General features: G+C 36.4%; 1 protein-coding gene across 6 annotated transcripts; it reads left to right on the top strand.

Annotated features, from left to right (window-relative positions):
- Window positions 1-1,620: 1,620 nt before the first annotated feature.
- LOC140798677 (putative pentatricopeptide repeat-containing protein At3g25970) lies at window positions 1,621-15,187 on the top strand. 6 transcript variants are annotated; one of them, XM_073152668.1, is made up of 6 exons: window positions 1,621-1,826; window positions 4,325-6,746; window positions 9,100-9,198; window positions 10,013-10,254; window positions 10,322-10,440; window positions 14,894-15,187. In XM_073152668.1, the coding sequence occupies exon 2, from the start codon at window positions 4,558-4,560 to the stop codon at window positions 6,388-6,390; it is 1,833 nt and encodes a 610-aa protein (XP_073008769.1). In that variant the 5' UTR covers window positions 1,621-1,826; window positions 4,325-4,557; the 3' UTR covers window positions 6,391-6,746; window positions 9,100-9,198; window positions 10,013-10,254; window positions 10,322-10,440; window positions 14,894-15,187. The 6 variants fall into 6 exon arrangements, with proteins under 6 accessions (XP_073008769.1, XP_073008767.1, XP_073008768.1 ...); XM_073152666.1 differs by having other exon boundaries at window positions 4,227-6,746; XM_073152667.1 differs by having other exon boundaries at window positions 4,178-6,746; window positions 10,352-10,440.
- Window positions 15,188-16,928: the final 1,741 nt, after the last annotated feature.

Raw genomic sequence — 16,928 nt, 5'->3', positions numbered from 1 at the left:
TTATTATCATAAAATGTTAGTTATAACGTAAAGAGAAGAGGTATGTTTCCTTTTATATGAGAGTATTTCTAAATATATAATTATAAAATAAAATAAAAGGCTAACTAACTATAAGTATAGACAAGGTCTAATTATAATTAATTTTATAATTCATACTCTATCTTGATTAATTAGGGACAATACAGTTTTTACTCGATAAAATAATAAATAAATAACTAAATAAGCTTAGTATTTTATTTGTTGTAGAATAATCATAAAATTAATAGAAATACTTAAAATATATATATGATGAAGGTATTAGAATATAAATCTAATAATTATAATTTACAAATCTATCTATTAATCTAATATATATATAAATAAATAAATAAATATAAGTATTACCTATATTTATACCTAATTAATCATTAATTATAAAAATTAGCATTAATAAAATTATATTGAAGAATATATAATATTATTAAAATAGTTAATGTCTAAACACTCTATTTGCATTAATTAAGAAGAAAAATACCTAAATAAATAACATAAATAAAATAATTAATTAATAAATAAATTAACTCTGCCATCATTGCTGGGCTTGGCCCAGCACTGCCTGCTACAGTGCTGGGTCGAGCCCGGCATTGTGCAGAAAGAAGGAGGAGCTGAGGAAGGAGAAAATTATTAAACAACAATTGTTTGCCACTTTTATTTATGTTAAAGTATAATGTTGTAGATATTATAGCTTGTATTTGTTTATTTTAATTCTTAAATATTAGATAAGTAGTATAATACTAAACATATTATTTATTTCTTTACTCTTTTAAACCAATGAGAGAATTTATCTTCTCTTCTCTTTATTTCTCTTCTTTTATCTTATCTCCATCCAAAAAAAGTGTAAATCCAACTCGACCCAATTCCATATCTGAATTAGCCCTGGACGTGATCAAACGACCCACCCCGCTCGTGCCCGGCCCGAGCGTAAACTACCCATGGGTGGCACATGCCAGCCCTATGCCCGCCCGACCTGAACCGGAAGCTCGCCCGTTTGGCCCGCAACTAGGCCTGCCCATTCTGCTATAGTATTTATCCGTTTTGCTACAGTGAAATTTTGGTACTATACCGTTTTATATTTTTTTTGAACACACATTTAAAATTTTTTAATTTATTATTATTTTTTTAAATGGAGGAACATAAATATTTTTTTAAAAATAAGCTAATAGTAAAAAAAATTCTAAAAATAACTAAAATGTGGGTTGGGCCAAATGATTGGTGGGTCGGGCCGGCCTAACCCGGCCGGCTAGCCCGATCTCTCACGGGCCAACAGGCGATAATGGGCTAGACTATTCTAGCCCGGCCCGAGTGATTAGTGGGTCGGGCCATGAACAAATACTTAAGTTTGGTTGGCCCAAAAAGCCCGGCCCGAACTCGGCTGGCCCGCCCGATGATCATGTCTAATTAGCCCGCATATGGGTTAGGATATACTATTAGTCTTGGGTTCGGATCCGAATATGGATGATTGGATTCGGTTAAATATAAATTGTTTAGAGCGGGAATCAGATATCAGTTTACCCACAGAAATATAATTAATTATATTAAATCGACCCGATCCGACCCGGCCAATCCACTAATCCAATTTAACATTAACCCAAAAAAAAATCATGTCCATTTACCATCTCTCCATCCGCCTCCATACTCCACCTCCATAGCCCGCTGCCTTCGTGGCCCCCTCCTCGCCCTCCGCCTCCGTCGCCGTCTCCGTCTCCCTCTCGCTCAATCCGTCCTCCAAGGAGATTGTGGTTTTCTCTTACAAGGCTGAAGTCCACTCCGTCGATTTCCAAAGATAGGTGAGATCTTTCTACAATTTTGTGCCTTGGATTGCTAATTCGAGAGTTGGGTCTTTCGCTTAAGTGCTTAATTGGCGAAGACCACATTTAACTTGTAGTATTATATGTGATTTGTAGAAAGAACAGTTCTTTATTATTCTTAATAAGCAAATTCAAAGTTCGCGATTTGGTCCTGATGCGATGGCAAAATACCTTTTCTATTCTGCTTCCTTTTCCTGGTTACTATGCATTCCTGGTTTCTAAATCAGACAATCATATAATGAAGGGTTTCAAGCTAGAACCTCATAATTGCATCTTTTACTTTAAAGAAATTTAGTTGTTGTAGTTTAGGAGGAGGCTCCCTTACATGGTCAAAAGTTACTATGCGGTGGATTTTCCTGAATTAAATTATTTTTTCTTTTCAGTACTCATAATTATAGGGCTATGTCGTTAAGGTCAAATTTTTGGAGAGACAATCATACTTTAATCTTGTCGCATGCACTCGATTTTTGCAAATGCTTTAGTATGTATAAGAGTAACTTTTGACCAACCTTTGGAATTTTGATATCTTTAGTTGATTGCCCTTGGTTTTACATTTTTTATTGATTTTATTTCATAATTTCTTTTTACTTTAAGATGTAATGAATGCTACCCTTTGGGCATGCGTGTTAGTTTGTGCCAAACTATTTTGAAGATGCCTTTGTGTCTATGTAATATGCCAACCAACCTTGTCGGTAATTAAGTAAACAATAGAATAAATGTTTTATAGAACATATCTACTATTTATTTTTTTGTCATATGGATAGTATGAGAGAAAAATGCTTTAGACCATTATCTTTTTAGAGCATATCATGTCTCCTTCGTTTTAATTAATATCTAATTTATATCCAAATTCATTTAATGGTTCGTATCCGATCGATATCCATATTCCTTCAAAATCTAATCTATATCCGATATGTATTCGTTCAAAATCCAGCCCATATTAGATTTATATTATTATTAGTTTAGAATGTGGTCCTAAATTATGTAATTGAATGAGTATCTGGAGCAAAAATATGGATCCAGATGTGGGTTGACCACTATTTAATTTGTTTCCTATTCTACTAATTAAGTTTTTTTTAACAAAAAAGAAAACATGATTTTACAAAACCACAAACTAATAGAGTAATAATCACAGTTGAAAAAAACTTCATCAGCATGATATTCTCAGTTTATCAAGTTTCTTAATTGATATGTTTGGTTCAGTATTTGTTAAATATTTGATTAGATGAATGTGTCTTGGGATTTGCATCAAGATTCATATAATCAAATTGACTTTAGCGCGAACACCCTTGCCCACTCGCTATGTTCTTTGATTCTTCATGCCCTTTGGACCCAAAGGGCCTAAAACCATAAACCTTAGTAAGAAGAAGAAGAAGAAGAAGAAGAAGAAGAATTAAAAGTGGAGGTTAATGAAATCAAATGGCTAGGCACTTGCAACGGTCAGGCGAAGGTAAATCTATCTCTTGAACAAATTTGCCATCACTTATTGCGATTGGAAATTTACGAAGGCAATTTGTTCTCGGGATACAAGACCGTCATGAATCAAGGTGTAACTTGCAAAATTGAACTTTGATCTGAACTAGAGTTAATTGTAACAAAGCAAGCACTTAGGTCTATAGAATATCCAAATCAATAGCCCTATCTTCTATTTATAGAAAATAAAAAGACACCAACTAAAAGGTGCTAGTAGTTATATAACTAAAAAGTAGTTATGGTAGTAATATAACTAAAAATTAGTTATGGTAGTTATATAACTAAAATGTAGTTAGATAACGAAAAAATAGTTATATAACTAAAAAGTAGTCATGGTAGTTAAATAACTAACAGATAGTTATAATTATGAAAAGGTGTCTAATCAAAATATTTATTCACAAAATTATTTATTTTAAAATAACACCATAGAAATATTAATATTTCTAACAAACTTACTATCTTAAGGTTAAGGGTCACAATACCTTTCTCTTTAATGTGCGAAGAGGCTTAAGTATTGCTGAAAAGGTATTAGATGATAATTCCAGAAAGATGCATGTCATTGTGATCATTGTTTACCCTATATCGAAGATTTTCTCCAACTGCTTGACAAAATTTGTTCACCATGATAGATAAGTTGAAGTCAGCTAAAGAAAGTAGCCTCTAAAATCTAGATATTTTCTCATGTTAAATTTCTTTTGTTCCTTCTGTGACTGATGTTATATTTTATGCTCTTCAAGCATTAGTATATATCACATTGCAATATGCAGATACGCACCCATTTGTTCAAGGCTTTAGTTTTTGATAACAAAACATCCTCATGGTTCCTATTGATTTAAGTATATGTTCTGCTATTTCAGATTGGAGAAGGATTTATATAAAATGCATATCCAAAAACTTTTCCCTTAGGTGCATTGTGTTGTTGTTGAAGAGGATCAAAGAAACAACTCATGTCCTGCATCCTATTTGTTGAGGGGGCATGCGCTCACCTCTCCATCTCCCAACAGGGACCTTCCTCTCCGCAGGGAAAACCCATGCTCGCTTGATAAAATCCGGATCCGCCATCGACACCTACTCCTGGAACAACATCCTCACTTCCTACTCTAAATCCAATGGGCTGTTTCACGCCTGTAAGGTATTCGACGAAATCCCCCAGCGAGACACCGTGTCCTGGAATGCCCTCATCTCTGCCCATGTCTCTTCCAATGCCCACGAGACATCATGGGCCCTCTTCAAATCTATGATGGCCAAGTCCATCTCTTTTGACCACTACACCTTGGGCAGCATCCTCAAGTCCATTGCATGCGTTGCAGGCATCAATCTTGGCATCCAGATACACTCATTGATAGTAAAGTCAGGGTTCCATTACAATGTCTTCTCGGCGAGTGCATTAGTTGATATGTATGCAAAATGTCGTAGGATTCAAGATGCCAGCTTGATGTTTGAGGAAATGCCTGAACGAAATGCTGTCTCGTGGAATGCGCTTATTGCAGGCTGTGCTGAAATGGGTTGGACTGAAACTGCATTCAAGTTGGTTGATCAGATGGAAAGAGCAGGGTTGATGCCTGATGAGGCTACATTTGCTAGCTTGTTGACTTTGGTCGAAGGAATGGATTGTCATCGCTTGATGTGCCAATTGCACTCTAAGATTGTGAAGTATGGCTGGGTGATGGATTCCATTGTGTGCAATGCAGCGATCACAGCATATTCACAGTGTGGGTTTGTTGCAGATTCGAGAAAGGTTTTTGATGAGATGGAAGATGCTAGGGAGTTGGTCACATGGAACTCGATGCTCGCGGCATATGCTTGCCATAGGCGAACTGATGATGCATTGGAGCTGTTTGTTAGGATGCAGGAGGTTGGAATGGATATGGATATGTACACTTTTACCAGTATGGTTAGTGCCTGCTCTGAAATTGATCATCTTGGCCAAGGAAAGGTCTTGCATAGTTTAGTGATCAAGAGAGGATTGGATTGGGCAACACCAGTTTGTAATGCACTAATTGCAATGTACATCAGGTGTGGCGAAAATGGTATGGAGGATGCCACCAAATGCTTCGACTTGGTGGATGTTAAGGACAGTGTCTCATGGAACTCAATATTAACTGGGTTCTCTCAGAATGGGCTATTTCTGGAAGCATTGAAATTTTTTAGGGAAATGCAGTCAGTGCATCTTAAGATTGACCAGTATGCATTTTCTGCCGTACTTCGGTCATGCTCAGAATTGGCTATTCTTCAATTGGGTCAGCAACTCCACGGATTAGTCCTCAAATCAGGTTTTGCTTCAAATGATTTTGTAGCTAGCTCATTAGTGTTCATGTATTCTAAATGTGGCATCATTGACGATGCAAGAAGATCTTTCAATGAAGCAGACAAAGGCAGTTCAGTGACATGGAATTCAATCATTTTCGGTTATGCACAACATGGGCAAGCACAGATAGCACTTGATCTCTTCGCTGAGATGCAAGAATTGGAGGTTCCACCAGATCACATTACTTTTGTGGGTTTAATTTCTGCATGTAGTCACATGGGTTTAGTAGAAGAAGGATCAAAGTTTCTAAAAACAATGGAATCAAGCTATGGAATTCCACTCCGGATGGAGCATTATGCATGTGGGGTCGATCTCTTTGGTAGGGCTGGACAACTAGATGAAGCGAAAAAACTTGTGCAGTCAATGCCCTTTGAACCAGATGCCATGGTGTGGATGACATTACTAGGTGCCTGTAGGATCCATGGAAACATGGAGTTGGCAAGCCATGTAGCTAAGCATTTACTAGTAGCAGAGCCTGGACATCACTCCACTTATGTGCTTCTCTCCAACATGTACTCAGGTTTTGGGATGTGGAATGATAGAGCAACTTTGCAGAGGGTGATGAGGAACAGAGGATTGAGCAAGGTTCCTGGTTGGAGTTGGATTGAGGTCAGGAACAAGGTGCATTCATTTAATGCAGAAGATAGATCGCACCCTCAAGCTGAGGACATCTATGAGTTGTTAAGAGTGTTCTTTGAAGACAAAGAGATGATTTCTTCTGAGTCTGAATTGCTTGACTACGAGTTTGGTTATCCAGCATGAGTCTTCATAAAATTCACAAAAAGGAAAAGAAAAGATCACCTGGTCAAGGGAAGCTTTATTCTTATCCAGGTTTTATGTTCTATTTCTAGGAGAAAGCCTTCCACTACAAAAGGCTGTCACTAACTACTGACAACTCTAGAATCCCCATTGCTTTTACATATTGTATTCCTAAGTTAATTTTTCAATAGAGTAGCATCTTAGTTTACCTTTTAAATATCTAAAGACTATATTTCTACCTAGGGGCATTTCAAGTGATGCTACTACTGATGGGCGCTGGACTAAAACCTGATTGCAAACTTTATACTACACTGATATGAACCTGCTCTAAAAGTGGAGAAGTTGATGCTATGTTTGAAGTACGATAATCAAACCAACTAGTATGAACAAAAACAAAGTTTCAAATTCACTATTTTCTGTTTACATTTGTAATGGTTCTTAAATATTTGTTGTCAACTAGCTTTCTTTTTCTTTTTTCTTTTTTATCAGCATGCATTATGATGTTAGCTGATCTATGCCTTATGATTTGAACACCTCCTTTTAGTTATGTCTACTGTAAGTAAGTTAAGCAACACACTTGATTTGTAGCCTCTAATCTTCTTTCTGAATCAAATGGTTAATAAGGCTATATAATATTATTAGATACTGCCATGTCATTCCAAGTTAAGGATGTAGCTGATATTAAAAGGTTAATTTTGGCTTTTTGAGCTTTTACCTGCTCATCTGTAAACCTTTTGTCCTGATTCTCAGTATGAGGATGGTTGCTTCCAATTATCTCTGCAGTCTTTATCTTAGAGGTTTATTTTGGCTACTATGGCGTGATGTTTCATTTACGACTGTTCTCTTATTTGTTCCCCAAAGATGAACAAGTACCTAAAATAAAGATTTTTGATATTTCTTCTTTGAGCAGAATATATTAGTCACTACATATTCTGGAGGTTCCTTTGTTGAGTTGAACTGCAACTAGTGTCTATTAGCAGAAACTGTTGTGCTTAGAAACTTTATTGGTAAGTTGCAGACAATATAACACAAAATGTATGGTTTTAACTATTACTAATTAAAGTTAAGAGAAGATTGTAATGTTATGGTTAAGTTTGAAGACCATTGGCCTACTTTGAGTATCTTTTGATTGTTAGGATCTGAGACTCTCTCTATCTAGTGTTAAGGCAGCTCTTGACTTTTTGAGGGGCTCCTTTTCTTACTAATCTTCTCATATATAGAAAGATACACTAATTTAGACTAAAGTATTGAATTAAGGTTCAGAAAAAAAAATCTGAAAAGAAGCATGGGAATAAATGTGTGTTAGAATATGAAATATAGAATCTTTTATTTTTTAATAGCTTAAACTTTTAGAGTAATTGACAAGTTAAAATATTACATGATATCAAAACAGAAGGTCCGGACTACTGAGTTCAAATCCAGCCAAGTCTACTTGATCAATAAAATATAAAAAAATTTACATATCTAAGTTAATAGGACTTAAAAGATAAAAAAATATTTCTCTCTAACAGCTTAAACTTTTAGAGTAACTAGTGAGTTAACAATAAGATTATGACAAAAGCATTCATGAGATAAGTACAAGTGGCTTCGCTAAGGATCAACACAAAGTCATAAACAATATGCATGAAGAACTTATGATGATCGAAATCTTAAATGAACTTATATAGAGATTAACCTTAGTGGTTTTCTACTGTAAAAGAAAATAATCAAAATACAACTTCACTTTAGATTGTTTTGTCTCTATTGTTTCATAGATTGATGATATGTGAAGTCCTTTACTTTCTATCTGATACTTATCTCTGAGCAGCATATATAAGATACGTAAGTATGCTTGGTATGTATATTCAATATGTTTTGACTAGTAGTGTTAGCATGCCAAAATCTGTACGAACTCTACATTGATAATGTAATCTGTATCTCATGGTATTCATGGGCTAGACATAAATTACCAATTGGATTAAAGTGAAACTTACACAACTAAATCTATAGATTTTTTTTTTTGTTTCATTGATGCACAAGGAACTACAGAAGCGAGGTGGGATTCAATCCAAGAAGACCATCATATATACATCAACGTATCAAGCGTGTCACATGGATGGCTCAGTTCATTCTCATATTAATGAAGAGGGGCTCTTCTATTCTCCAGTTTGCATTGCTTGTGTGACATACTTAATGCGTCGATGTAGATAACTTAATGCGTTGATGTAGATATGACAATGTGTCTGGTGTCCGTTCTGACCAAATAGACATGCTTGGAACAGATCCACACCCCAAAAGGACTAAAACCACCTGTTTTGGTTATTTTAGAATATAGAAAATACACTCCTACTTAAGCAAATCTTGTATTCAGATGCCCTACCAGAGACTCACAATGATAAGGTGGGACTCTATCCTTCTAGTAAGACTTTCCTCTCTTTCTTTAGATGGGAATAGAAGTACAGATATTTCTCATTATGTGTTGCTCTCTGACAGGTAAGTTTGTTTCTTTTTTATATACTAGTTTCTTTTACTGCAGTAAGAAAAAGGAAAAGAATAAATAAATATACTGCACTTGCTTTACAGTGAATTAGCAACAGATTTGTTTTGCCTAATTTGTATACCATTTGTTTGGTAGTGTATATGAGCTTAGAAGTATCCTAATCTATCTTCGACCTTTGTCTTTTTTCTGATGTAAAATAATAGGTGATCTTAATGAAATTACCTTTGCTGTAGGGTTGTGCGGTTGTGCCGAAAAAGCTTTGCAAAGGATTGTTCACTTGGTAAAACAGTTGTGACCTTCATCTCTGGAAAACCAATGATCAATAACAAATGGTATGGTATTTGCCTAATTATCATACTCATTCTTAAAAAAAAAAAATCAAATTTAAGACTTTAAATCAATTAAGTAGTCTTGAGATCTATCATAATCTTAGCTTTTGAAATCATCTAAATGCTATTCATTCTCCTGTCAAAACCTTTTTGTCTTCAAATTCTCAATTACATATTTTGGACTGGAATATATATTTTGTCTCAATGTTTTGACAAAGAATGTTTAACCTTTTTACTGCCATAGTGGTCATTTGTATGCTGACTTCTTGGTCTAAGTTACTAGTGTTTTTACTCTACTTTCGCAGAACTACTGTTTCAACATTTCTTTTTTTTTTCTTCAATCCTATAATTTTTTTTAAAATATGGTATTTCAAGTCTTCATTTTTCCTTTGAACTACAATTTGCTTCATATTTCCTTAGCTGCTACACAGTAAGAGCTTTTAGAAGCATTCATCTATAATCACTGACTGCCAAGTTAGAAACCAGGCTCAGATACTATGTTGAATATCTGGTGAGCCCAAAAGCTCAAACCATCGGAGAATACTGTATTCCATATATAAATCTTTCTCTATATAGAGCTATTCTTGGAAGATAGAGATCATTATTTCTTGATTTATATGGCTTCGTATGGATAAACTAGTGTGAAGTTTTAGGGCCTTTCTTTTGAAGGTTCTTACAATGACATCATACTTAATTTTTATCTCAAGGTACATACTGCTTCATGCTGTTACATGATTGCAGTTCTCACTGTAGTAATTCTTTGAGGAAGATCTTGCAGTGAGATTATTCTTGAATGCTGTATTTTTTTTATTGCTAGTACATGGCAGGACAGCATCCACAATCAGAGTCTACCGTGAAGCAATTTCAGCTGGTATACAACCAATTATTGATATGTTTTCTCAAGTTTTGGGATGCTTGAGGTTTGCTTGTGATTCCTCATTGAGGAGTAAGTTTATTGAGAATTTAGAAGTCAGCGTTGATGTTTCGAGGTGCTAAAATGTGAGATCATTACTGGATGAATTCGGGGAATATGATACCCGCCCTTTTGCCATTCTTGAGGTTGGTGGCAACTGAATTGCTCTCAAAATTCATAAATGCATCTCTCTTGATATTTGGCCTGTACCAGGGTAACTTGACAGTTAATGTCCTCAGGAAGTGGCTTCGCTGGGACTAATATCCCAATTGTCCTTCAAAGAAAGTCCAATTATTGTTGATGGAAGGAAATTACAGATCCATACTATTGAGGTATGTTGTCTCAAAGCTATGAATTACCACAATTCGACTGATTACCATATAGTACAGTTCTCATTTTGTACAATATAACCATACGTGCATCATTTGCTTCTTTCAAGGATGGAAAATGATTAGATAATCCTTAATCTTTTCTTCTTGGGCTAAGATAAACTGTAAACCTTTCAAGAAATGAAAATTGATGAGACAACCCCTAATTTTCAAGAAATTAAAACTGATTAGATAACTTTCTCTTTTTGGCTGAGAAACTTTATCAGGTGGCGATAAAATTGAAGAGTTGTGTTGGTGAGGTTGCTGATAATTAAGTTGGCCTAAACTAGATAAATATGGAAAGATAAAGTAATGCTAATTTGGATTTGATTTTGATCATCAGTGTGCAGGAAAGATTTGGGAAAATAGTAAAAGGTAAACACTCAGGACTCAGCATCAACTAGTATAAAATGATGAAAAATTGTGATGGTATAAAATTATCATGAGAAACCTAAAGATCTTAGAAGGAGGTGTTTAATATTTTTTTTCCCCACCTAGGTTTTTTTTCCCCTACCCTTGCTAGTTCCTCCTACTTGATAAGAAAATTTAAAAATCTTAGTAGCTAAGTTTCTTATGATCTCTGTATAAAGACTTAAGCACTTTACTTGTAAAGAGATTTGAAGCTAGTAAACTAAAATAGAAGTGAGGGTTTCATAAAGAAAGCTTGTCTTTTTTTAACTTATTGAAGCTCATTTTTCTTTTCTTACATCTATACTACTTTTATTTCGAGGCTTATCTCATCTTGCGAAAAAGTTGGAGCACCGTACTGTCACGGACTAAGTCTTTGCGATAGACAAAGACCGCACGGCACTCAACTTTCAAGTAGCAAAGTTAAGTCAGTTGTTCGCTTCACAAGCGATGCACCTGTTTTGGATTGCGACAAAGCAAAGACAAGCAAAATACAATGTATGGCAAACAAGTTTGCGATTCTCTATTAATTGGAAAAGAAGTTACAAGACATGCCAACGACAAGAAATTAAAGAGGCAGGATAGCCATCGAGGGCAAAATGAACACCATTGAACCAGTGGCACTTCGGTTGTGAAGTTGACTCACTTAATGCTTCTCGATAGTTCTCCTATACTACTAAGTATGAGCATCCCCAATTCTGCAACCCAGGGGGTTCAAAGGTCTTGTGGGGCGTTACGTTTTGAAAGTAAGCCCCGTTTGGGTTTTGGCCCATGAGTTTTATAGGCACATGCGGGGGAAAACCCAAACTAGTGTTGCGACGACACTAATATTGCGATCCCAAGGTTGCTTCGCAAGGAGCTCTTGAAGGAAACCAAAAGACACCCAAAAACATACAAAAGACATGGGGTTGGCATCCCATTTACATACTCAAAACAGTCCTAACAGTCCTAACAGTACGGACTAGCAAATTGTTAAAAAAAGATTAAATCCGTGATAATAGGCTCTTTTATGCTAGTATAAGAAATTAAAATAACTATACTAGTATTTGTCTTATTCCACAAAGTGAACATGGCTAAATTCTAGTATTTTGCTTATAGAATTCGATACTAGAGCATGTGCTTTGAGAATATGCCACATATAATACTAGAGATTTGCTGATTAGGTTATTAGTTAACAAATCTCATCAAATAATTAGAATGACTCTCACTAGCCTCATAAGCACCTTAGAACATTACTTTAATATTAAAATTTCATACTGCAAGTACAATAATAACCCTTCCTCCAAAACAAGAAACATAAAAATTATAATGTCTCACAATTAGAATGACCAGACCTCTTGTTGCGTTCATTGTGGAATATTGGCGGCAATTCCGTCTAGCTCAAGCTGCCACCAATGAGTAGTTTTATGCATAAAAAGCTCCACCTAAGCCTAGTCGCATTATTGTAGATAATGATGGGTGGTAGGTGGTTTTTAACACACAAAAAAAGGTTCCTCAAGGAGACCTAACCATCACAACATACACGAAATAGATTTATAATGGTGTAGATATCCTCTAGCTTTGGTAATCTTGATCCTTGTTCAACCACTCGTCCAAAATTGATTAGAAGTTCTCCTCCACTAACACCCTTTGTTGCTTTTTGGTGTAGTCGTCTTGAACATAAAAACTGCTCCTACAACTCTCTTCTCTCAATGGTGTCGGACGTCCATTATAGGGTGGAGGAGTGTACGACCTTTCTCCCTAGTCCTCTTGTTATTTAGAGAACCTTTGCTATAACCAATCTCTTGTTCTAGCTAACAAGCTAGCAATGATGGGTGGTATTGAATATGGTTGGTTTCAGCGATGGGAGATGACTTCATTCTCAACCCTAGTTGGTAGATCAAGCTCAAATTGTCGTTGGAGGAACGAGATAACGCAATTTAAGGTCATCATTTCTTATGAGGACATATATTGTATTCTTACGAGATTCTAAGTTGTGGCTAGAGGTTCAGCCCTCAAACTCTGAGAGCTTGGTCATGGTGGGTATGGGTTGCTTGGAACTATGCTGGGAAGAAAAAGAAGAGGAAAGCCCATATCCAAGCTTATAGGGATAATCTTTATTTCCATCGACACCCTCTTTCTCTTCCCTCTAGCCAGAGTCAATCTTCCTCTCTAGCTCCTTCCTACACGATGACCTTTGTGCACAGAGCTTCCTATTATCGCCCATGCAAATCTGCTCACCTTAACCATTAACCCTATTTGGGAAGGCAATTTGTGGTGCCAAGGTACATGACACTATCATCAAGGAGCTTAGACATGGAAGCTGGAGAGGACATATGTTCTTCCCAAAGATGGCTTAAAGCATGGTTTGCCGACCTCTGCCTCTCTCAATGACCACATCAACCATAGTAGACCCTTTAGCTACTAGTATTTAATGTTGGCAGATAATAATGATATGTTGTTTCGGTTCCCAACCGCTTCAACCATTGCAAGTTACAGGTTAACCCTCCACCAACCACAGCATTTAACTTTAAACTCCCTTTCTATCTTCATTGCTGGCCTATCTATCCTTGGGTTGGGCTCTTTGGATCTGCCTACCCTGTAGACTCTAATTATCCTTGGTTACATTGCTCTGGACTTGGACCTAGATTAATGCTGAAGGATCTTGTGGAGGCTTATCACGGGATAAAATTCCACCCTCGTCTTTGAAATCTTTAAAAGTGGGGGCGATTCTCTCTTTTCGTCGGAAGGAATTCCGTTAACTAAAATAGCTTTCGAGGCCGATAAGAATATTGAAGACACCCAATTGATCCAGATAGAGGGGAAGTTGTGAGCTCGCATCAGTTCAATTAAGAAGCTGTGATTAACACAATCAAAAGCTTTCAAAAGTCAAGTTTGATGATAAGATCTAGACTTTTTTATTTTTATTTTTTCCCATTTAGTGAATCAGCTCATGGGCCATAGCAAAGTTGTCTAGAATGTGTGTTCCTTTGATGAAACTAGATTGAGAAGAAAGAATGAGATCATAAAGAAGCGGAGCTACCCTGTTAGCTAGAACCTTAGAGATGATTATGAGAAAATAGTTAATGAGGTTGATGGGTCTAAAGTCTTCTACAGGTCTTATTCCTAGCCAGGTAAAAGAATGCATGTTTTATTTCTTCTTCCTCGAAGGAGGAGAGGTCCATCGTCAAGGGTCCATAAAGCATATCCTAGTCAATCTGAAGTTTGGCACAGGCTTGACCCCATGGCAGCAAGAAAAAGGCGATCTTGTGCTATACTCCGGTGATCTCTTACCGCCGGCAAAGGAGGAAAAGAGCGTCACTTCCACTAGCATCAGCTAGTACCGTGGCCAATTGACGTTCTACTTCAATTAGCATTACTTGAGGAGAGCATGTTTTAATGACCAACGAAAGCCTCACACTTTCCTTCTCGTTCACTATTCCCCTTGCCTGATACGAGTTATTTAGTTGATGTCTTCGTCTTCACTTCTGCTTGAAGAAATATTAGATGTGTTTCTTGAAGTGACTAGCCATGTCTTCCCGAGGCAAGAATAACATAACAGTGTATTTAAAAGAAAGGCTAAACTAATTCACATAACGTAATTCACAATTATTTATGTATTATGTAAGTATATGTGAGTGAGAGATCAAACATTTATTATATATGTAAGAGAGAAAGCTTCATGAGACAAGACTGACTGAATAGTATAATTTATTAGAAAAAAAATGTCAAACTATATTAAATGTATAGTATGCTTCTTTCTTTTCATCACTCAATAAAGACAAAGTTGGAAGAAAAAACTTTTTAAAAAAAATTCTAACATTACAAAGAAAAGATAAAATGAATGTGACCCACAAAATAGAAAATGCATTATGTTTTTGGTGCAAATCACTTATGTATGATTATGTACATAAGCGTGCCATCAATAATGCACTTCATGGCACGCTTATGTATGATTTGTTCCTTTGATGTGGTATATTTATGCGGCATATGCTTGTTATGCACCGTTATACCCATATCATGTGTACAGGCTGAAAAATGTTCTATAATCAAGCATTCCGATCATTGGGTATTGGAGATTATCTACTATCCACAAATCAAGGAGAGTCCAAGTCAAAGGACGTAACTGATCCTATGGATAAGTCTTCAAGAATTTGAATTGGAAACAAACTCTACCTGCCAAAGTTAATGCTCGGCCAATTGTAGTTACAAATAGTTCAAACTCTTTGCAACAACATCGTAACTTATGCTTTGGTTGTTGTCTTGTACTCTATAAGTATGATCAAATGTTTAGTGAAAGAATAATACAAAAACTTCACTTAAATTGTTATTTCTCTTTATTTGGGCAATAGATAAGATATAATTACTATTGTGTATATGTTTCAACACTTGGTGGATCTAATTAGTTGCATAATTAATGAGTTGATATTGTGGTTCCAACTTAGATTTTACAGCCGAAGCATCTGAATGTCTAAATGATGTAGCAGAGAACTAACTACTAAGTCTCTTATATTCCTCATTTTATATTAGTTTGTAGCATGGTTATTTGTTAGACTCTCACGATGTATCTCACCTTGGCTATATTCTCATATTTTCCTAATTATGTTGTGGACAATTGATGAATTGTTGTGGCCTAAAATTCTACTTCTCGTGATGATGCGTGATGCGCATGTACAGAGATCTCTTTTGGCCACGGCATAAATGGGACTACCATGCACGCATGTGGTCAAACATATTCAAATCAAGGTCCAAGAGCTTCAAGTCTCTTCCCAGTAGGTGGTTTCTTGTAGAAAATGGTAGGTAGCCTTTGACAAGACCCCATATCCTTCACAGTCTTACTTTGGAAAGCCTCCTCTCCCTCCCTTTCCTTCAAGGAGATGCTTACATATAAACATCCCCATTTAATGCCTCGTGTTGCATCCATATGGCCTTCTTATTTATTTTATTTGTTTTTGATAAAAGAGATTAAGCATGCCGGCGGGGGAGCCGGGATTTTAGGCCCCGAGGCATCAAATAAAATGATACATTTATAAGATCAGGGAGTAACATAGGAGGGTCATCCTCACAATCTAAAAAAATGGATGATCTACCAAAATGGGCAGCATAGTCTGCTACCGGATTACATTCCCAATAAGTGTGTGAGAAGTTGACATGGGAGAGAGTGGACAGTATTTGAGCGCATTGGAATATGATACTCTAGATACATAGAGATTAGAGGAGGCGAATATGACGGAAGATGAATTTCCTTCAATGATGACCTTCTGCTAGCCATGCGAGGCAACCAAGGAGAGGCAAAAGTAAAGGGCTAAGGCTTCTGCTTGAAGGGTGGACGAGGTCGATACAGTATTTGAGGCTACAATGACAACTCTGCTCGAGTTAGTTCTTCCAATGACACCGACACTAGCCGATCCATTCAAAGGGTCAAAAGACTCATCAAAATTAAGCTTAATCAATCTAGCGGATGAGTTCAATTGACTTCCACAAACTTCTCTTTCCTTGCACTGTGAGGGGGACAACGGTCATAATATTCCATCGCCATCTGCATACTTAGCCAAGTAGTGGTATCTGCACTAGGATTAAGGTTTTCAAAACATCTCCTATTTCTAGCTTTCTAGATCATCCATATTGTGGTAGCAATGACAACCTTAAATTTATTAGAGTTACCATTAAGATGTGACCACTCATAGCCCAACCAATGGGCATCGATCTTAAAAGATACATTTAGGTGCTGGGCAATCACACCCCAGACCTCAAGCGCATACAACATCCATAGATCAGATTTTCTAAAGTCTTTTCCCATAGGCCACACATTAGGCAACTCAAATTTACCTCAATGTGTAGGCTATGCAAGAGAACACGGGTCGGTATTTGACCCCAGGTAACCTTCCATATGAATAGGTTAGCCCTAGGATTGATGTTAAGATTCCACCTCCTTCCAATCCAAAGAAAGATCCCCCTTAGGACGTAGATGATCATAAATAGCTTTGGCAGTTGGTTTACCTTTGCTATCAGTAGTCCAAATCAATTCATCTTAGGCCCTTTCACTTTGAATTTCAAGAATGTTG

Source organism: Typha latifolia, chromosome 12 (assembly GCF_019914945.1).
Source record: "Typha latifolia isolate L0001 chromosome 12, TyphaL0001v2, whole genome shotgun sequence".
Lineage (NCBI taxonomy): Eukaryota > Viridiplantae > Streptophyta > Magnoliopsida > Poales > Typhaceae > Typha > Typha latifolia.
This window is presented reverse-complemented; position numbering and strand designations above follow the sequence as displayed.